At 51.3% G+C, this 21,115-nt stretch overlaps 1 protein-coding gene across 13 annotated transcripts in view; it reads right to left on the bottom strand.

The window, feature by feature from the left end:
- The window catches only part of Kif1a (kinesin family member 1A), an 87,292-nt gene that overhangs the window by 40,795 nt on the left and 25,382 nt on the right, over window positions 1-21,115 (bottom strand). For 7 of the 13 annotated variants that reach the window (XM_034521524.2, XM_034521525.2, XM_034521526.2 and 4 more), the window contains exons 4-20: window positions 20,503-20,682; window positions 19,810-19,875; window positions 18,966-19,144; window positions 17,710-17,821; window positions 16,526-16,603; window positions 15,766-15,831; window positions 15,059-15,076; window positions 10,552-10,627; window positions 9,100-9,178; window positions 8,055-8,197; window positions 7,559-7,585; window positions 6,179-6,312; window positions 4,846-4,925; window positions 4,471-4,546; window positions 2,659-2,738; window positions 2,138-2,244; window positions 1,200-1,283 (exon numbers count right to left, since the gene is read on the bottom strand). In XM_034521524.2, coding sequence (XP_034377415.1) covers window positions 1,200-1,283; window positions 2,138-2,244; window positions 2,659-2,738; window positions 4,471-4,546; window positions 4,846-4,925; window positions 6,179-6,312; window positions 7,559-7,585; window positions 8,055-8,197; window positions 9,100-9,178; window positions 10,552-10,627; window positions 15,059-15,076; window positions 15,766-15,831; window positions 16,526-16,603; window positions 17,710-17,821; window positions 18,966-19,144; window positions 19,810-19,875; window positions 20,503-20,682 — 1,585 coding nt within the window. The remainder of the gene's footprint in view (window positions 1-1,199; window positions 1,284-2,137; window positions 2,245-2,658; window positions 2,739-4,470; window positions 4,547-4,845; window positions 4,926-6,178; window positions 6,313-7,558; window positions 7,586-8,054; window positions 8,198-9,099; window positions 9,179-10,551; window positions 10,628-15,058; window positions 15,077-15,765; window positions 15,832-16,525; window positions 16,604-17,709; window positions 17,822-18,965; window positions 19,145-19,809; window positions 19,876-20,502; window positions 20,683-21,115) is intronic. The other 6 variants (XM_034521527.2, XM_034521528.2, XM_076914725.1 and 3 more) reach the window with 1 other exon arrangement.

Genomic DNA, 21,115 nt, shown 5'->3' with positions numbered 1-21,115 from the left:
CATCTCTGGAAACAAGCCAAGCCTTGTGGGCTGCAGCTGGAAAGGCCTTCCAAAGCATCATATCATAGCACCACATGGCCTGGCTTCTAAACACGGACTTAACACTTAACACTTGCCCTTCTGGGTTTTCGTCTTGCCTCAGCCCCATTCCTCCTTGCTGTTTTTCTATGTCCCCTCCTTCGGTATGGTAATGTGTACCCTGTCCCGTCACATACTAGAAGTATGTACATTATTTCCATTTTGATTTTACAAGGGCTCACCACAAAAAATTTGTCCCAGGTCTTAGAGGACACTTTAAATGTGGGCTTCTAAGCAATGGTGGAACTTTAAGTACGTGAAGACTCTTGGAGACAGATGGAATACACTTTGCATTGTGAGATAGACACAGGCTGGGAGACTAGGAGAAAAAAAGCCATGGGTTCAATATGACGTCTCCTTCAAAGGCTCATATGTTGAAGGCTACAGCATAGTGACGCCATGCCAGGATGATCAGATCATAATAGTATTAACTTATTGATAGTTTAATCTATTGATGGGTTCATAATAGATGAGTGACTAGGAGGTGGGGCTTGTTGGAGGAAGTAGAGGGAGTGTCTTATTCCAGAATCTTCTTGTTCTCCCCTCTGCTCCCTACCAAGAGGTGAGTGGTTCTGTTCCACTATATCTGCCCACAATGATGCCTTGCCGCACTACAGGCCTGAAGCAATAGGCATGGGATGAGCCTCTGAAACTGAGCCAAAAGAAATCCTTCCTTCCCATAACAGACAGTGAAGGACTCTCCTATAAGTCAGTTCCTTGAGGTGCATCCTTACAGTACTTAATCCCGGGGAGCTGGTGCTGGGAGGGTGTTAATCTCTCCCGCTCTTCCTGCTCTGTAAGACCATGGTTTGGCCAAGCACCTATTTATCTCCTGTCCTCTCTCCTGAGCCAAGCCATCAAAGTGGCCATTCAGGATCTCCCATCCTGATTTCCTATGCATTATTACACATTCCTAAGCATTCGGGGGGGGGGGGTGCTCCTCTACTTTTATAGTCTCAGGTCCAGGAACTTTAGGACTCAAGTGCCCAATTTTGGGGGACTGGAGGGTCTCAAGGGGCTGAACTGCAGAGCTGCCTTTTGCTGGGAGCAAACTGTGCCCAGGAGAGGATGAGCACAAAGGCCTCATCTACCCTGAAGTCCCCTAGAGCTCCTATCCGTACCTGAACGTAGGATGCTGGGCTCAGTGACTTTCTTGCCGTTGACATATGTGTCTGCTCCTTCACAGGGCTCCAGGGTCACCACGGCTACAAGATAGAGAAGAGGGGCAGTGTAAGAGATCATTACTTCAGTGGTTCAGCTCTCCTGGACCCTGGTAAACATGAGTCAAGCTTCTCATTCATGGCCACAGAATCTGATCATGAGTAAGACCCCGTAGAGGGTCCTATCCACTTAGTAAAGGAGAAAATATCACGAAGGAGACACATGGGCCCAAGCCAAGGCTGGGGAGGCAATGCTAGGCTTATCTTCTCTGGTTCTTACTCAGGTCTATAAGTGGGCAAGAATAAGAAATAGTGACTAACATGTCCCCAAGAGGTCCTAGACCTCTTTGATTCATCTGCACAGGAGAGAAAAAGGGATTTATGGACAGAAAATCTCGGAGTGACAATTGTCCCAGCCACCATTTAGGGCCTCCATTCCAAAGTAGTTAAGTTGGACAGGGATTCAGTAATGGATGTACAGGCCCGAGGATGGTCAGATGTCTTCTGCCTTGGGCGCTAGCCCTGTACTCAGAGGCATGGACAGTATCTTCACATCAACACAGCAGACCCAGCACTGAGGCAGCACCATCTTTCTGCACGGCAGTAGTGGGCAGGCAAAGAAAATAGACGGCTTCTCCCCAGCCAAGAGGAGAGCACGCCTATAAAACCACTTCAGTCCTAGAGTGGGCTCAATGCATGTGGCTCTCTGTCCCTCCGCCTACACACATCACTACATACTTAGCATTCTCCTTGTCCCAGCAACCCACCATGTCCCTGCTCTCCAGCCTTCAAGCTGGCTTCCCATCCCCCAGCCAGGGCTGACCCACTAGGTCTTATCGAAGCCTGCTCAACAGGATGGGAGTGGAATGTGGAGGGGATGGGGGGCACACCATCACTACCTTCTCCCCCTCCTCGGGAGTCGCTCCTGAAGATACAGTGTTCCTCCTTGATGAAGTGCCCACTCAGGACAATGTCTTGCCGCCTCTCTGCATCTTCTCTGCCCACTCTGTTGAAGAACCATGGGGGGCAGCAGGGCAAGCAGGGCAAGCAGAGCCCCAGCACACCCACTCTGCTGGCGTACTCCTACATGCAGCCTCCCAGGGATGCCCAGCTGTTTCTTTTGTTGTTTTTAAATACCAGGATGTATGTACTACAGGAACATGGGAAGTGAGAGTGGTCAAGAGACCACCAGTGCAGCCCAGCTACAAGGAAATCCAGATGGTCCCCAAAAGCAGTTTAGAAAAAGCACTGTGAGCCACCCAGGGCTGATACCCAACTCAGCTCTTATGGGGGCCAGTGCAGGAGGGTGGGAATAGGGGCCCCACACTCCCCCACCCACTAGACTCAGGCTGGCAGGGGAGGGTGATTAGCTCCTTCATCTTGTGATTTCACTCCAGCTGATGACCCATCTAGTCCCTACCTGGTGACACCATCTTTGATGTAGTAAAGGAGACATTCAGACATCAAAGGATCCTCATTCAGGTTGACAAGATGAGGTGTCTGGAGAGAAACAGAAGGGTTACTCTCCTAGAGAGGAGGAGAATCCTCACAGTGATCATCCTACCTGTCCTCTACTCTCCTAGACCCGGGCTTGTTAGGGACATAATGCCTGCTCCCATCCTGGCAGAGAAGAAAAGAGACATGGAGGACAAATGTCCCCAGAGAATCTTTTATAGGGCACCCAAAACCCCAAAGCCCCAAGCTCAGATTGGCAGCTCCTTGTCAGGAAAAATGAAGGGCAAAGAACACTCTGGGCCCAGGCTCAGCCCATCTTGACTGTAATAGCAGGTTTGGTGGGGCGATCGTGTGAGTATTTTGTGAAGAGCTTAGCTGTGAGGAGCTCTGGGAGTCATAATCCTCAGTTCTTGAAAGACCCCAGGTAAAGCTTAGATGGAATCTAAGGTAACCCTTAGATGGGTCCTGGGCATGTAGGACACGGGCTGGTTCCAGAGCTGGCCCTGCACTCTATGCCAAGAGCTCTAGGCTCCAGAAAACTAATTCCAGGGGTCAACCTGGGAACTAAAGACTCTCCAATGAAACTATCACCAAGCAGGATGAAGACCCTGGCCAAGGAAGAGTCTCCTGGAGGCCTGGAAAGAACCAGCTGATGGAGTTACCACTGGGCTACCCAGGACCTGTATGTTAGCTTCCCAACTCCAGGTCATGGTGTCTGTCTCCTATCTCCCATACACATTGGTAACTGCCTTCTGCCTCCTGTCCCAGATCATTCTTGCCTCAGCCCTCCCCCACCCACGAGCTTCTTAGGAGCCATCTTATACCCATGTCCCAAGCAAAGATCCTGTGACAGAGGAAAGGTGCCAGGATGGGATTGCTTCATGTTTTCCTCAGGGTATCCTGGGGTGAACCACTGCCACACTAAGCTGTAAATCCAAGTACACCCAGTATAGAGTTCTGGCTATCAGCAGTGACCGTCCTCAACTAGTCTATCTAGGAACAATTTGGTACAATGGACTTGGAAGACAGGGATATGTATAATGCTAAAAAGAAGGGGGGACTCTTTGACATACTATATTTCACATTTGGACAAGTTAAGGGAACCCCTCTGTGTGTGGTCAGTGAACCAACCTATGGTGCCTTGCATGGCCTGGTTAGAGTTCCCAGGGACACCTGAACCTCTCTATCCCCCAAACTGCCACCTCAGTTTATCATTTGATGCTTTGTTCCCATGCACCCTCACTCCAAGGCAGGACAGCAGATTTTAGGGAGGCTTTCCAACAGGTGTTTGGCCCTGGCTCTCAGATGCCCAGACCTCTAACTCTGCTTCTCCTAAGGCAGCCTTTCTTTAACACAAAGGAGGCCTAGAAACTGGCTATGGCTAGGGACCAGTGCCATCTTCACGGACGTTCACTTGTCTACCTTGCAGCCACCGGAGCTGCTCTGGGAAGGAAGGCCAGAAGTTTCCAGGAGCAGCATAAACTCAGAAAGAAGGTAGATCCGCAAAAACTCAGTTCTCCAGCCTGAGCCTCATTCCCAAGTCTTGTTCTAATCTTAAGGGAATCAATCCAAACCTCAGGCAGTTCAGACACCCATGTGACGTTACTCAGCCACCAGGATGACCCACTACACAAAGGCTGATTAAGGCTAACCCATGTCTGAGTCAGAACCCTATCCCACTACACCTTCCCCCCAGGAATGCCCCTCCTGCTTTGATTTCCACCTGAGATAGTGCAACCTTGACCACATTGGCACAATACCATAGCCCAGCTCCTACCTTTTTGGGAGAAAACACACCCAAGGTGCCACCATCTTCCCGCATGGCTACACCCATCTCAGCCAGCAAGGCTTCCCTGGAAGACAGAGCTGCTGTCAGCACAAGCTCAGAGGCTAGCCTCATCCTGCCTGACCCACCAACCAACCAGGAACTATCAGCAATGTCTGGGCAGTGTCCATTGGTAGAACTGTGCTGAGCCAGAGATCTGTTCTTTAAGGTCTCAATCTCCAGTGGCCAAGGCCAAAGATTAGCTGCCTGGGTTAGACAGCACAGATTTGTCCCATGGCCAGGATGTACCCCCCCTCCCCCCCAGGGTTTGGGTTTCCAGGGCTGGAGGCCAGGACTCTGGGTACGCCCCCACTCCAGGCAGCTCACCTCTCCATCCGGATGGCTTCTGTCCGCCGCAGCTTCTCCTCCCATGTCTCATTGAGCTCAGCAATGATCTTCTCTGTTTCCTGAGGAGTGAGGTGGAGCACAGTGAGCTCCCAGGACGTGCATGCGTGCAGGGGATGTCAAAGGATACAGGGGAGCTGGAAAGGGACTGCAGAGTGCTAGGGGTCAAACTGCAGGTACCTCCCATCCCAGCGTGTGAGATTCTGAGAGCCCAAGGTGAACTACGGCTAACATGATTCTTCCTGTGAACACTCCCCAGAACAAGAATAGAAAAACAAATCCAGAGTGAGAGAGAGAGAGAGAGAGAGAGAGAGAGAGAGAGAGAGAGACAGACAGCGCAAACACTCCTGCAAAGCACTGGAAAGCAGCTCCCAACCAGAACAATTCTTCCCAGGGTACGGCAGCACTTTCCATCAATGGCACTGTCCCTTGTTTCCTTCCCACTTATGTCTTAGAGGGCCCCCATACTTCAGGTGGGCCTCCAAGTCTCCAGTAGGTCACTTGTCCCCGACCTCAGGAGCACTGTGCTCCTTGCTTATTGCTCACCTTATATTACCCCTCACACTCCCCTCTGTCCCTTGCTTCCTTGGTCCCTCAGTGCCCCCGGGGTCTGGGCTCTCTGTGCAGGAGACACTGCGTTCAGAGGGAGTATAAGGCTGGAAAACACAGAGCTAGCCAAGCCCAGCACTGGGGACCATGGAACACATAGGAGAGGAAAAACAGCCAGCCTGGAAGTGGCTCAGTGTGAACACCCACCTCTTCTCTTGGTAAAGACAGCTCTGCAGGATGCCAGGTAGAGCTATTGAGACCCACAATGGCACCCCAGGGGTCCTGCTGAGGTAGGACATCCCTATCCCAGCCACTGCACAACCACTGCTTTCTGTACTGCTTTCTGTACTGCTTTCTGTACTGCTTTCAGCTCACCCAGTTTCAAGACTCAGTGCGAACCCTGTGCCTGGCAATCCTCACTGGAACTGCCCTCCCTAAACACTTAGGGTCAAGACCACCCAGAGAGGTTCAAGAACCTTCAAAGGCACTTACTGCCCAGAAGCCGTTATCTGAACCTTGTACTGCCTGATGCCTCAGCGACTAGCTATTCTGGCTGCTGTGGGTGGCACAGTGTACCAGGGTGGCCCCATGCCTAAGACTTCTGTGATTCTATATTACTCCATTCCTGGGAGGTGAGGCTGCACATGGGTGGGTTGGTGTCCAGAGCTCACAAGCTAGAGTCCTTCCTCACGTCTCTAAGCCTACCTTGTCCTAAAGGCTGATGCCCGTCACCCACCCAGGAGTGCCCTGGACCAGTGGCCCTCACCTTTAGTCTTTCAATAGCCTCCTCACTGCCTGGAGCAAACAAGATGCGCTCGTGGAGACTGGACACAGAGGCCGCACGGCTGGACAGGGCTGAGAGCGAAGATGAGGGGCTCATGCCCACCAGAGCATTGGTCACTGTGGAGAGATTGTTAGGGGCGTGGCTTAGCTCGGCCCCACCACAATTACGGCTACAGTTGTGGAGCTCGGACGTGTCTAAGGCTTGAAGAGAAGGCAAGATAGAAAGAAGGAGAGAAGAAAAAGCAGCTGGGGAAAAGCAAGAGGCGGGGAAGGGGGAAGGCAAGAACTGGGAAACACAGGCAAGGCACAGCAGCCTGGCCCAGCTGCCCAGGACAAGCGCATGCGAGATCTCCTGCTACCCTCATCCCTGCCACTTGCCTGCCTGACCTACAGGCCCCCTCTTCATCCCTCAGCAACACCCACAGCCCCTCTGCACCACATTCTGCTCTACGCTCCCCCTGGCTCGGGCTGTTTTGCAGCTCCGGTACCTGCATCCAAGGCCCATGCCTGCTAGTCAACCTCATAGCTCTCCTGCACTGGAGGCCAGGAACTGGCACCCCTTCTCCCTAAAGCCCAGTGTTCCTTCTCATCCTCTGTGATAGGCTGTACCTCTGCTGCAGGCCAGGCTGTATTCATCATCCCACCGAACCCAGAATGGTCCCAAAGGCTACCCGGAGGAGAAGGTGCATAAAGGACACTTCTGAGGGAGCCCCTACTCGAGTATTCCACCACCCCAGAATTCCATCACCCCTAAAGATGGGGATTTGGGCTGTGACACCTGGAGAGGCGCCAGGCCCTTCCCAGTAAAAGCAGACACACAGCAAAGCGGCAGCCAACACAGGACAGCACGGGGCGCTTGGGAGGCAAACCCCAAGGATCCAGGTCTCAAGTTGAAAGAGACACTGTGGGACAGGACTTGGCAGCAACCATTGCTATGTTCAGCCTCAAAAAACTTCCAGGGACCAAGATGTGGGGATAGCTGGAGCAGGAGCAGGCAGAGGTAAATCTAGGCCAGGAGCCAGGATAACATTACCTTCTGGACCTCCAAATCCTCAGGCTCTAAGATATGACCTTTCTAGGTCGGTGAGCGCTCAGGAGTCCAGCCCTAGCCACTTCTGCCTGCCCTCTGTCTACTTATTGCCTCAATTTCCCACACAGACAGGGATGAACCAGGAATGTGGTTGGGAGGCAGATGCAATCCCCCATGTACCAGCAGGTAGTCCGATGGGGGGGCTGTCGCTTTACAGCCCTGAAGTAGGGAAGGTAGAAGGGTTAGTGTGGTCTCCCTCCCCACCCGTGCTGCCCTGTGGCCCCCATGGTTGGGATGAAAGCGGGGTGCAGAGCAGCAGTGGGGAATACACACATTTGGGTCCTCCGGGCACAGTGTTGGCTATGGGGAAGGCAGGCAGGGGAGGAAGAGACAGAGAAACAGAGCTGTTTGTCTCCCAAGGGTCCGTGTACCCATCTCACAGAGTGAATAGCTTAGGATAAAGGAGTCTTCAGTGTACTGACATAGAACCCACAGAAATCCCAGAAACTGCAGCTGGCCTGTGGGCTTCCAGGAAACACTCCCTGGCCTGCTTGGGCCAGCTCCAAACCCAAACCATGCAATCCATCCAGGCCAAGGCCAGAAAACCTGGCTCTATCCTTGCCCACCCAGGCCTCCCACCCCGAGGCATTCTGCCCAGGAGCTGGAGGAGGGATGAGACTCAGGGCAACTTCAACACTTTCTGACAACTGTGGTTACAGCCAGCAGGCCATGAGTAGGAGGCAGCCTCAGGAGAGTGGGCATGAGGCCCAAAAGATCCCTGAGTCTGAGGCCCCTGCCCTACCCAGGGCTGGCTAACACAGACACTCACTGTCAGTGATATCACCAAGACCTTGGGCGTACAGCAGGTCTCTCAGCCTGGTCACCTCATCCTTCAGTTCTCGAATCAGCTTGTTGTTAGGGTCTTCATTGATGATGGCATTGCAGCGGATCTGTTTGGCCCTGTCTGCATATCTGGGCAGCAAAAGAGATGTAGGGCTTGAGGAATCGGTGTACATAGCAGGCCCAGGGGTGCTCAGAACTCTACCTGGCAAGCAGCTGGGGAGAAAATCTTTGACCTAGGCTAGCAGAATGAGAACTCACCCTACTGCCCTAGAGGATAGCCTCTGGAACCACAGACCAGGGAAGACCTACAGATAGGATAGCCCAGCCTGCTTTGTCTACCTAGGTACAAGAAAATTAAGGTGCAGGAACTCAAGGCTCAGATTACTGTCCTACCTCATACTGAGACCCTTGGACCTGAATCTGGTAGTCCAGGGTAGAGAGGGCAAATTGAGAACAGGGGTGCAAAATGCATGTGTATGTTAGAATGGCCACACATGTGTGTCACAGATCAGCATGCTATTTGTCTTCCCAGAAGCGCATGTGAATAGCACAGGCTCCACTTCCTACAGAAAGTGTATACCCCAGAGAGGCCAAGCATCCCCAACTCAGCCAATAAAGCTGCCTTCTGCATCCAGGGTTCCCATCCCAGGATGCCCAGCCCATAGTGGGGGGATCTTGGGAGAGCTACTTGGATCTCTTTTGCTAAAGTAGTCTTCACTTCCATAGCCAGATGTATGGCTTTTCCAGACTGGTACCACAGAGCTCTCGGCAACCTCCAGCCCTGAAATGTACCCTAAAGGATAATATATACTACTATATATTATATATAATAAGGATAATATATGATATGATATATGATATGACATAACATAATACATAGCCCACAAATACCCTGGAGTTCCAAAACAATTACTGCTAACCTCAGTGTTCCCGGTGAATGCTCCCTGAAAAAAAAACACCTTTTTGCTGGTGCTTTTAGTTTGAAGCATGGAAGGACATGTTCTTACCCCAGGGCCCCCTGCAAAACATACCTCAGTGTGCTGAGGGTCTCATCATAGTTGATGTCCGCAGGGCTCAGGGCTGCCACCATGGCTGTCCTTGAGTTACCACCTATGGGAAGACAACCAGTTTGTGCACAAGGTCCTCTTACGGCAGCGACAGGTGGAGAGGATGAAGCCCACAAAGGAAACTGAATTTCTCATTAGCCATTTCCAAACTATTTCCTCTATAGCAGAGATACGCCAGGGAGAGTTTGTGGTGTTTGTTTGTTTGTTTGTTTGTTTTTGGTATTTATCCAAGATTTGTGGCCACTGGTTTTTTTTTTTTTTTTCATTCCCACTTGAAATACTGTCCTTCTTGATGTTTAACGTCAGATTCCTAGCTTAGAGTGGACAGTAACTCAAGGGAGAAACAGTGGTTTTCAGGCTGCTCATGGTCTGAGTGTTGGATAGTGAATCCTGTTGGGTCAGTAGGCTCAGCAGTCCTGACAGGGTTACATGCTGCTCCTGCTTCAGTCTTCAGGACTGCCACGTGCTCCAAGCATGCCTACGCTCTTGTCTGCTTGACCTCAGAGAACTGTGTCCTTTGGACCACATCCCTGAGGTGTGGTTCTCCAGTGAGTCTCCTGCAGAGATGGTGAGGAGAGAATGGCTTGGGTGCAGACCAAGAATGGTCTATCAGGAGATTCTTCCTGAGACCTTCCTCCACTGGTTGTGGGCCTGTTTTCAGTAGCCTGCTTTTTAGGTCTCATCTCAGGTGAAGGAATAGGTAACTGTGACAACACTCCTGTCCTCTCACTTGGGCCTATCTGCCCCTACAGGCTCCCACATAGTCGGGGCTTCCATAACATGTGATGTTGGCCTGAGCTGGATCTCAGTATCGCCATCTGTGACATGCCATAGAGTCCCACCTAAAATTTATCACTGAGAGTGTCAGCTTCTTCAGCCTTGATGTATCCAGAGAGCACCCTAAGGTTATTGTGGAAGAGATGGGTTCCATGTTATACATCCAACAGCCTTCATCCCTCCATCATCTCTCCCAACTCAGAACTCAGGCAGCAAGAGGACTAATGTCAGCTCCTGAAGTTCCAGCAAGTGAGCAGGGCTCTCAGAATCAGGGGCTATGCCACGTCCCTGTTATACAAAACTAAAGGACCTGAGAGGGTGGGAATGTGTTCAGGTGTCACAAACAAGTTTATTCACATAGGTAGACACCAGGGCATGTGTCCTGTGACTTCTCAGGGCCATTCTGGGCCCCCAGACTCGCTTCGGGTCACCTACTTTTGCCCTGGGCCTTGAAGAAGGGCTGTGCAATGAACAGGCTATACTGCGAACCAGCTGGCCCTTCTGGGGTTACTTAGGACTTGCCATAAAGGGCAAGAGGCCTCGTTTGTGGCTAAGCAATGTTTCTTTCCCCACACGGAGATGGGCATAGCTCAGAGTGGAAGTCAGAACCCAGTGACCAGGGAATGGGCACATGCTTACCCAGGTTTTCCCGGAGAAGCCATGTCAATACGGAGTCTCGGTAAGGGATGAAATCTGTCTTCTTCTTTTTCTTGTTCTGTGGGGACATACAAGATCAACCCTGAGTTTACTGGAATGGAAAGGAATGTTCTCAGTGCCACCCCACACTTCACCTGAATCCTGCAGTGCCACCTCCAGGCTACTTCTATCTGGGCTGGACTCAAGGCTAAGCTAGTACGTCTTTCTGGCTTCTCCCTCACCCATCCTGCTGTGTCTGGGCCACTCAACTGGATGCAAGCCCAGGAGTTTTGATAGCATTTACCACTGTGTCTTCCCCCCACTCTGCCAGGACAGCAACCCCTTCGAGCAGGGTGAAATGTTTTTTGCCACTAGTGATGCTCTCCCAATGTCCACCCAGTCTCTCCTGTCTCTCAGAAGTCAACTCTGAGTCCCTCCCTTAATAATCTGCTCTCCCTGTGTTTTCTCCCATCATAGACATCCTCCACACGCCTGACCCTGGCTTCTTACAGACATTCTGTGAGCGAGCTAATAGTTGTGTTAATTATGGATACAAAGTTACTGTTATTACAGTTTATGGTGCGTGTTTGTCTAAGAATTGTTTGTTGAGCACCTGATATGGCCAGCAGACACAACCCCTGTCCCCTGGAGCCTCCACTCCAAGGGAAGCACACAGATAATATCTCAAGGGTTGTCACATTTTCTCATGTGCAGACACAGATCATCATTGTTCTTTAGGCTGATCCCCAGGACGAGATCCACTACCTCACAGGTGTAGAAAATTTGAACTGTTCTTCTTCTTCTTTTTTTAAAATCGCTTCTTTCTTTCTTTTTTATTGTATTTTTAAAATTTTTTTATATTTTTATTGGATATTTTATTTACATTTCAGATGCTATCCCCTTTCCCCATTCCCCCCACCCACCCAGGAACCCCCTATCCCATCTCCCCTCCTCCTGCTTCTATGAGGGTGTGCCCCCACTCACCCACCCACCCCCCCCCACCTCCCTGCCCTTGAATTCCCCCACACTAGGGCATCCAGCCTTCGTGGGACCAAGGACCTCGTCTCCCACCTATGCCCTACAAGGCCATCCTTCCCTACATATACAGCTGGAGCCATGGGTCCCTCCCTATGTGCTCCCTTAAGCCACGCTGTCAAAGTGGGTTTCAGAATTGTGGCACGGACGTCTCTGTGAGCAACAGGTAGGAGGGCCCTTCCCCAAAAAAACTCACCCACGTCACACACTTTCTGTTTTGCCTTTGGAAACTCAGTACGAGAAAAAGAACTATTTCTGGTTTGGTTTTTAAACTTCTAGCTCCTGAGGTTGAACTCTCTCTCTCTGTCATATGTTGTACTTCTTGTTTCCTCAAACTACACTCTTCACACCTCGGCCACTTCAGCCAAGGAGCCCAGAAACCCCCCATGACTCTTATGGTTCTTGTTCCATCCCCTGGCGGCCCCTGTCCAGTCATCTCTGCCTCCTTCCACAACCACTCTCTGCTTGCTCTCTCTTTGCCATCTCAAGCCTGGATCGCTGCTACACTGGTTTTCTACTCTGCTGACTACTGTACCAGGTCATCTCCCCCTCCCCTTCTCCATTCATGCTGGAGTATGGTCCACATCAAGTCTCACTGAGCACTGCCTCCTATTAAATCACAGTCAGTCAGATTCTAACTGGACCAAAGACCTCACATCGTCCTCAGACCCCGGCCATGTCTCCTTGTCTACAGCTGCTTCATCTTTAGGTTCTGTTCCTCAACCAGAAATTTAAAAACTCACTCCATTCCTAGAAGTTTCTTTCCATCACGGTCCCTCACATAGCTAGTCACTGTTCCCAGAGGTCCTCTACTGTCTCCCTCTCCTCACTTAGTCTCTCACAGCTAAACACATGCTTCCTCAAGTAGCTCCTGACGGCAGTGCACACAGGTCCCCAGAGTTCTGCAACTCTCCATTCTGGTTCCTCACACAGTCCTCACAGTCCACAGCCACGCCCCGTTTCTCACACAGCTTTTTCCCTAAAAAGCTTACCATTCCTCAAACAGTTCCCTCACAGAATCCCTGACATGGCTGACTCTCCATTTTTCAGTTTTCCCATGCAGTCTTCACAGTGTCCATAAGTCTCTCTCTCCCCCTCTCTCCACCCCACTTCCCTCTCTCTCTCACACACACATACACACACACACCACACCATGCACACCACATGCACACATAACACACACACCATACCACACACACCACATGCATACACATACTTCATGCATACTACACACACAAACACAACACACATACACTACATGCACACCACACACACATCACATACATCATGCACACCACATGCACACATACCACACACACACCACACACACACCACACACACACACACCACACACACCACACACAGACACACACACCTCATACACAACATACGTACACACACAAACACCACACACACCATACACACTACACACACACCACACACAGACAGACACACACCTCACACACAGCATACGTACACACACAAACACCACACACACCATACACACACAGTGATTATGCAATCAGTAACATTTCCCCCACAAAGTTCCACTGTTCATATTCTCTCCAAATCCTTCATAGTTCCTCAAACAATTCTTCATACAGTTTCTTACATAGTTTCCCCACACAGATTCTCAAAAGTTCCCTCACATATTTCTCCGTGGTTCCCATTGCTCATCCGGTTGCCCACATAATTAACTTGCCCACAATTCTTCACACAAAGCTTCAAAAGCCTTGGGCACACTTCCTCGGGAGCTCCTCATGCCCTTTCCTGGCTTCTCACAAAGTTCACCTCCTGGGTCCTCAGAGTCTCACAGGCCACAGCATGACCGTTAATACCGTCAACTTGAAAGGAACCTAGAATCTCCTAGAAGACAAATCCTGGGGCATGTCTGTGACGGAGCTTCTAGTTGAGTTAAGACTGGACACAAACATGAGTGACTCCATTGCACTTCCAGGGCTGGGGTCCTGGACTGAGTGAAAAGGAGACCGCTCAGCTGCAGCGTTCATTACCGTCTGCTTCCCAAGTTCCTACCACCATCTCTTCCCTGCCACCATGGACCATATCCTCAACTTGTGAGCCAAAATCAACCCGTCCTTTCTCCATTTAAAAACATTCATTCATTCATTCATTCATTCATTCATTCATTCATGTGCACACACATGTGGCAGTCAGATTACAATTTAATGGGAGTTGGCTGCCTTTCAGCACATAGGTTCCAGGGATCAAACTCAAGTGGTCGTGCTTGGTCACCTCCATGCTCCAAGCCATTTCTGCAGCCCCCTTCCTTTTTCAAGTTGATGTTGGGGATTTTGTCACAGCAACGAGAAAGGAAAAAGCACATGCACACGCTTCTTTTCCGTTTCTTTAAAACTCTTACTCTGTTTCAAAACTGCCCATAGACCTCTCACAGTCCGACAAAATCCAAGCTCCTGATGGCACCTCACACAACTGCCACGAAGCTCCCCACATTTCCTAGTTCCATCTCATCTTCCCATAAGGCCTCACACCTCCCCGTAGACAGTTTCTCAAAATCCACATGATTCGTCAGTCCCTGCCAGAGTTCTTCACCAAGCGCCTCGGGCTTTCCCCGCAAGGTTTCTCACAGTTCCTCAAACAAATCTCCAGACAGTTCCTCAGCGATTTCTGTATCTCTCCGCCCAGCATAAGCCTCATTTGCTCTCACTTCCTCACACTTCCTTGTAGTCTGTCGTGTAGTATTTCGCAGTTGCCTGCACAGCTCCTTGTGTTTCCCTGACACAGCTCCACCTTCTCACGAACTTGCTCACATAATTCGACACACTTCACCTGCCTCCTTTCCTATTGTCCCTCAGCGTCTCCTACATTTCCCTGCACACACCAGCCTCTCACTGCGTCAGTAGCTCATACCAGTCCTTCCAACTCCATGTCAAACCCACTTGCCTGGCTGGGCCCTTCACGTTTCTCTGTGAAGCTTTCTATCCATCCAGATTAAAGAATTTCACTTTGGGGCCACCACTGAAGGCCAGTTTTTTCTCCTGTGTCATGAATTCACCCCAACGTGTAATTACATTTTCAGGTTTCTGTTTATTGTGCCTCTCCCGGCTGTGGAGCCAGATTTGTGTTGTTCATCCCAAGACCTGGCTGCTAGCCCAGGTCCCAGCTCCAAAGCGCATGCATTCACTGTTTCTTCATTAAGTGGATGAATGAAGTGTGGGCTTTACTGTTGAGACTAGCATAGTAGTGGGCGGGGTCAAAGGCACCCCACTTCCTTTTTTTTGTTTTGTTTTGTTTTGTTTTTGTTTTTCCAGACAGGGTTTCTCTGTGTAGCCCTGGCTGTCCTGGAACTCACTCTGTAGACCAGGCTAGCCTCAAACTCAGAAATCCACCTGCCTCTGCCTCCCAAGTGCTGGGATTAAAGGTGTGCGCCACCACCTCCCAGCTTGGGCACCCCACTTCCAACCCCTCTCCCTTGAAGCTAAAGAAATCATCTTACCTTATTGGGTCCAGAGTCCTGAAAAAGAAAGGATAGAACGAGTCTAAGAACCTGGAGCAAGGCTACGGTCCAAGGATAGAGTGGGCAGAGAGGACAGGCTGGCTCTAGAGGGACTAATTGTAGGCAGATGCCTGAGTACATGCCAGGCATCTGTCATTCACTGCCCAGACACAGCTGGCCACCCTAGGTTGGTCATGGCAGGTAAATCAAATAAGAGTGTGACCACTCAGGCTGGTGTCTCACAGTAATATTTGTGTCCTCTTAAGAATTCCAGAATAGGATAAATAAAGTCTCTAGAATCTTTCCCTGGGTGTCACAGTGAGTAGACACTGTAAGGCACCTCAAACTCAGCCCTTCACCTCCAAGGACTGTGGGCTCCCTCTAGAGGACGGCCTGTACCAGACCAACAATGGTCAGAGCTAACCCATCCATAAGGATGCTAGCCAAGGTAAGTACTGTTGACATGCGGTGATGAAGGGGGCGTATCATCCCTGTTTTACAGGTGAGGACATTCTAACAATGTCTCATTTTCAGCTTTATGGAATTTGCCCCATCCTTGGGCTCCCCCTTGAGCCCCAGCTACCTTTCTAAAAACAGAGTCTAGAACATGTGTGAAAGATACCCAGCTTTCCCCCGAGGACAGGTGAGGGTTACATCTCTCTAATCCATCCCACCAATTTGGCTCCAGAAGCCTGGAGCCAACTCACCATTTCAGCCAGAGCAGAGATGACCTTTCCCAGGGTGGTCAAAGACTTGTTGATGTTGGCCCCCTCCTGTGTGTAGAGAAAGGTGGTCAGGACGGTGGGTGGCACCTGGAGCCTCTTGATCTAACGTGATCTTCTGGGGATTGATCTGTGTGGCATGGGGCTGAGGCTCTAGGCCCTGAAGCTGATCTCTGAGATCACTAAGCATAGAGGAGACTGGGGCAAGCAGTTGGTCAGAGGCCCACCAGCACCCACGTTAACCTCCCACACGTCCTACACAGTACATTAAGGAGGCCCTTCCCAATCAACAGAGTAGAATGTGAGTCAAAGGTGGGTGACACTCAGAAAAGCAAAAAAGACACTCCTTCCTGACATGCTAGATTATTTCCAAAGAGGCTATGCCCTCAGGGCACAGGCTAGCCAGCTCGGCCCACTGCCATCTCACAGTCTGCCTCCTCTGGGGTGGGAAACAGAAAGTATTGAGTGTGAAGAACACTGTGAGCTTACTCTGGCTGGTGTCTGTCCTCATTTACAAGATTTGGAGTGTGAAGATTGGCGGTCTGCCTACTGAACACCAAAGGCTCCGGCCCATGGACCCACCTCCCCATTCCCGTTTAGGCTTGTCTTTAGAGGTAGCCCAACCTTGCTCCACCCCCAAGCAGACCTCCTGCCCAGCCCTCCGTGGAGCAGCACGTGCTTGGACACTGGGCATCTGGGCCTCTGGGCCTCACTGCTCTTTCTGGCTGTGAGAGTCTGACCATACCTTGAGTCGTGTGCCCTTGGCTCCTGTGGAGTCGGCTCGTTCACTGCCCGCCAGGTCCACCAAGCTGATTTTGCTCACCTGAAATGATAGATGATGCATCAGATACAATCTCCTGCTGCGGGGCCTCTGAGGAGAGGCTGCTGCAGGGCCGTCTTGCCCCTCTGGGGACAGTCTGATGAGCTACTTGAGGAGCTATGGCTACACCCTTCCCTGGCGTCCTCCCATCGTTGACGGCCCTAGTTTCCATCTTCATCTCCGTTCACAGCTTCTTTGATGTTCTATCCCAGTTAGGCACCTCTTCTGAAGCTGCGCACACGGCCCGTGACCCTGCCTCCTTGGACCAGGAGTTCTATATGGCAGTATAGGAAGTCGACTCAATTAGGTATCGTCAACCATTTTCACAGATGTCTCTGATCATCTGTGGTTGAATTTGAACCCAGATCCACAAAAGGCCTTAGCTGTTGCTTAGCTGCCTCCCAGGGCCCTGGCCAGGCTCCCTGTGGAGAAGTAGTCAGTCACATGACCCCAGGAAGGCACAGCCTCTCCTGACCAGATATTGGACAAGAGGGACCATCTCAGAGAAACCCTGGCAGTGAAATCTTGTCGTCTCAAGTGTCCCTAGACGTCTCTGCCTTTCTGAGGCTCTAACTACTTCATGGGAACATAGTTGGGAGCACCACACTGAGGCCCAGGTGTCCCCAGCACTATCAGGGACTGATGTGGACCCAACTTGTCTCCTCTACAGAGCTCTTTCCCCAGGAGATTGAGAGACTGTACAGGAAGACCTTCAGGCAAAGGGACATAGAGTCCAACAAGAGGCTCCGAACGACTCTGGTATCCTTCCAGAAGCCCGCAGATTGAATAATTAAGATAAGACTCCAAGAAACAACACCCAGACCGTGTTCTGATCCACTGAGTATGCCAAAGTGTCATTTGTAGAAGGGATATCTGGAGTGGGGAATGCCAGGACTGTGCTCCCTTAGCACAGGCACTCTGCTTAAGACACTGCCCACAACATGTCCTGTTCCCAGTATGGACCCCCATCTCTCCAGGAGAGTGAGAGACTCTGCCCTGCTAGCCTGTATCAGGGGCTCATAAACACCACTGTAACCTTCCACCCGTGGCCCAGCTACAGTTACCACCCTAGGTGGAACCTGCTCCCCCAAACCACTCCACACACTCACTTTCTCTGTGGTGATGTTGGTCTCTGCATCATGGCGCTTCTGGGTGAAGATGATGTTGAAGACAGCATGGGAACGACTGCTGGTCTCATTCATGTTTGTGGCCGCCACAGTCCTAGGAGCAGGAAGCTGCTTGAGGTTATCTATCCCTTACTCAGGGGTCAGGAGTGAGCATTACCAGAGGTACAGTGTGCTCACCTAGGTCACTGGAACTCACTCCTCAACCTGAGTGTGACCACACTGCCTGCCAGAACTCAGGCCTAGTTTCCACCTGTTAGTCAGTTATAGAGATGTTCAACCCTCAAATGCTTTCGTGCATATTGGGGGTGCAGTGTCTCAGATGCTTCCTGCTACTGAGAATCAATACCACCCAACTGGACAGAAGTCTTTACAGGCTTTGATGTGGGGACACCCCCTTGGAAGGGGTAAGTATCCATCACCCATCTCAGTGTTCCTCCAGCCACTCTGGGGAGCCCAAAGAGCGTGCCATGTCCCCAGTAGCAAAAGTCCACAGGTGGTAACAAGAGCCAACCATGTGGCTCTTCAGGATAAAGTGCCCGAGGCTGCCAGAGACAGGTAGGGGTTGGTCCCAACACCGTCCCAACCTGCCAAGAACCTCACAGAATCTCCCAAGATGGAGTTCACAGCAAAAGCTCAGAACCCACCTCTGGTGTGCAAAGGTCACAGTCTTACACGCACTGAGAGGCTTTATTATGAACAACCCTGAGGGACTATTAGGGGTAATTCTGGACACGGGGACACACACACACACACACACACACACACACACACACACACACACACCCTCAGGAGCTGAAGGCAGTTACCTAAGCAACCTGGGGCAACCAATGTGTGTCAGTCAGTAGGACCATCATGGCAAACAGTGTCCCAGACTAAAGGGAGTATCAGATTGCTTATGGCCACTATGATGACCCTCACAGTTTCTAGATCTAGGCTTGACAGAACAGCTGCCCTTGGGCACAGAAACTGCCTCAGAGCTATTGGCCTTGATGCCAGAGCCCCGTTGCTAGAGGTGTGGCTAGAGTCACACAGCCCATACGCTCAGCCCAGGAGCAGCCCTCATGCAGGAGGGAGCCAACGCCTCTCCAGGGCTATGTGTCCTCAGCGGCTGGCCACATGAGGTCCTTCATCTTCTTGGGAGCCACCACACTGACTTATCATGAGGTGAAGTCAGCAGTGCTCCGAGGACCAGACCAGAGGAAAGAGTGTTGCCAAGAGGAACAAGTCATCCCTCATACCTGGCCTTGTTCCCTGAGTCCATGAGGTCCTGGATGTCATTGTAGGAGGTTACCGCCAGCTTGGAGAGGTCTTCTACATAAGGCCCCAGCAGAGGGTGCTCCCTCACACGCAGGTTGCCTTTGTTCTTGGGGTTCAGGAGGTCTCGGACTCGCTCACAGTAAATCTCCATGTAGCTGACCTGCAGAGCAACACCATTAAGACCCCAAGTGAGGCTGAGCTATGCTGTCAGGACCCCCAAAGTGAGGCAGGGCTACATGCTCAGAGCCCTGTGGCTGGGTTCTGTGGCAGAGCAGAGAGTTGATTTCTGGGTAGGGCACATAGGGAATCCAGCCCGTGGTCTCTGTGTGAGTGTGGGTGTCAGCCCACCTCCAGCTGTCCAGTCCTCCCTCCATGTAACTGACCTACAGGATGGAGCTACACCCTCAGGGACCCCAAGGCAGGACAGCGGCTGCATGATGAGCAGAGCACACAAAGGACACTGAGCCAGAATCAGCCTACTTCCATCTGCCCAGTCCTCTCCCACTGAGAGCCATCTTAAGCCAAGCCACATAGCATAAGCCCCTGTGGTTACCTCAGTCACAGTATAGCCCAGGCTTTGTGGCTCTGTGGTGTCTGCCCCTGTACTGGGTAGAATAAGGAGCTATGCCATAAACACCTGCGAGGGGTCAACTTCCCATCACCCCTGAGCTCTGAGTCACCAAGTCCCATGTGGGGATGCAGACAGTCATCTTGTGGATGAGTGACAGGAATAGATGTTCATTTTAGGTCAGAAAAGCACTGCCAACCACATCTAGAACTCCCCAAACCTACACTGGTAAACAGGCGACATGAAGGGTGTCCTACCTCCACGGAGTAGGACATGTTGTCGTTGGTTGTGTCATTGATTCTAGAGAAGAGGTCTTCACAAAGCTTCAAAGATGAAGGAAAACACGTTAGCTGATGAGAGCTGGTGACCTAGAGCCCTGCCTCTCATGATACTGTGGGCACCTTGTACCCAGGCAGGGTGCTGTGTGGCCAGAGGCCCTTGGTGCCTCCAAAATGCACATTCCAATTAAAGGCCTGAATCTAAGACTCCAGTCTTCATACTCTAGTGCCCCCTGGTTAGTATCTACCCTTCCCTAGATTATCTGTGTGCAACCCTGTCCTCATCCACATAGAGGGCGGGGCCACCATTCCTCAAATGACCCAGCATTCTTCCATCTCTGACCAGGACAAGTGCTGGCCAGACTCTGAGATCTCCTACGGGGAGGAGACAAGGGCTGGGAAAGGTCAGATTTTTAGTCCTTCTGAGGAGCCATCTGTATCTTAAGAATGTGGTCACACCTTAGGCCACCTGCCATCTTCCCCCCAGTCCTCACAGCCCCCACAGAGAACATCTGTTCAGCCAGTGCCTTATCTTGTGATATGCCCCCATTAGGTACCTTCAAAGGCTGACCACCTCCCACAGCCCATCCCAGGCCATTCTACCTCCCTCCTATCCTACCCTTTTCTCCTCTCAGGCCACCTCCCACTCTCCTTTCTAGGCCCCAGCCATGCCTGTGGGATGATGCCTTGCTGGTCCTTCTCTTGTTTCCCCATCATGGTGTAGGACTTGCCGGCCCCCGTCTGCCCATAGGCAAAGATGCACACGTTGTAGCCCTCAAAGGCGTGCTGCAGCATCTCTTCCCCAATGTCCCTGTAGACCTGCTTCTGAGAGGCATAATTGATGTCCTCGGGCTGCAGAGAGAAGTGATGTAGCTTAGGAGGCTATGGGCTCTGAAACCGTGCCTGAGTCCTCAGCGCCCAACTTGGGACAAGGTCTTGAGGTGAAATGTACATACTAATCCTGACTGGGGTAGCTTCCTGAGAGGTCCTCTGAGTCACAAATGAGAGACAGAGGGTGGCTGGGTAGTGGAGGGAGGCAGGGCAAAGAGGTCATAGCTGAGTGAACAGTATGTATGAAGACCCAGAGGTAAGAGCTCAACCCAGCCGGTTCATGTGACAGTGACAGGTTTAGCAATAACTAGAGTTAAAAGGAGGCAGGGCTCAGGAGTCAAGGGACCTATGGCATCAGGACATCATCCTGAGGGCAGAGGATTCCCCAGGCAGAGAAACAGCATGGTCGAGCCAAAGGGCTTAATTGTGAGGAAGGACTGAACAGGGAATAATA

This window comes from Arvicanthis niloticus, chromosome 17 (assembly GCF_011762505.2).
Source record: "Arvicanthis niloticus isolate mArvNil1 chromosome 17, mArvNil1.pat.X, whole genome shotgun sequence".
NCBI lineage: Eukaryota > Metazoa > Chordata > Mammalia > Rodentia > Muridae > Arvicanthis > Arvicanthis niloticus.
This window is presented reverse-complemented; position numbering and strand designations above follow the sequence as displayed.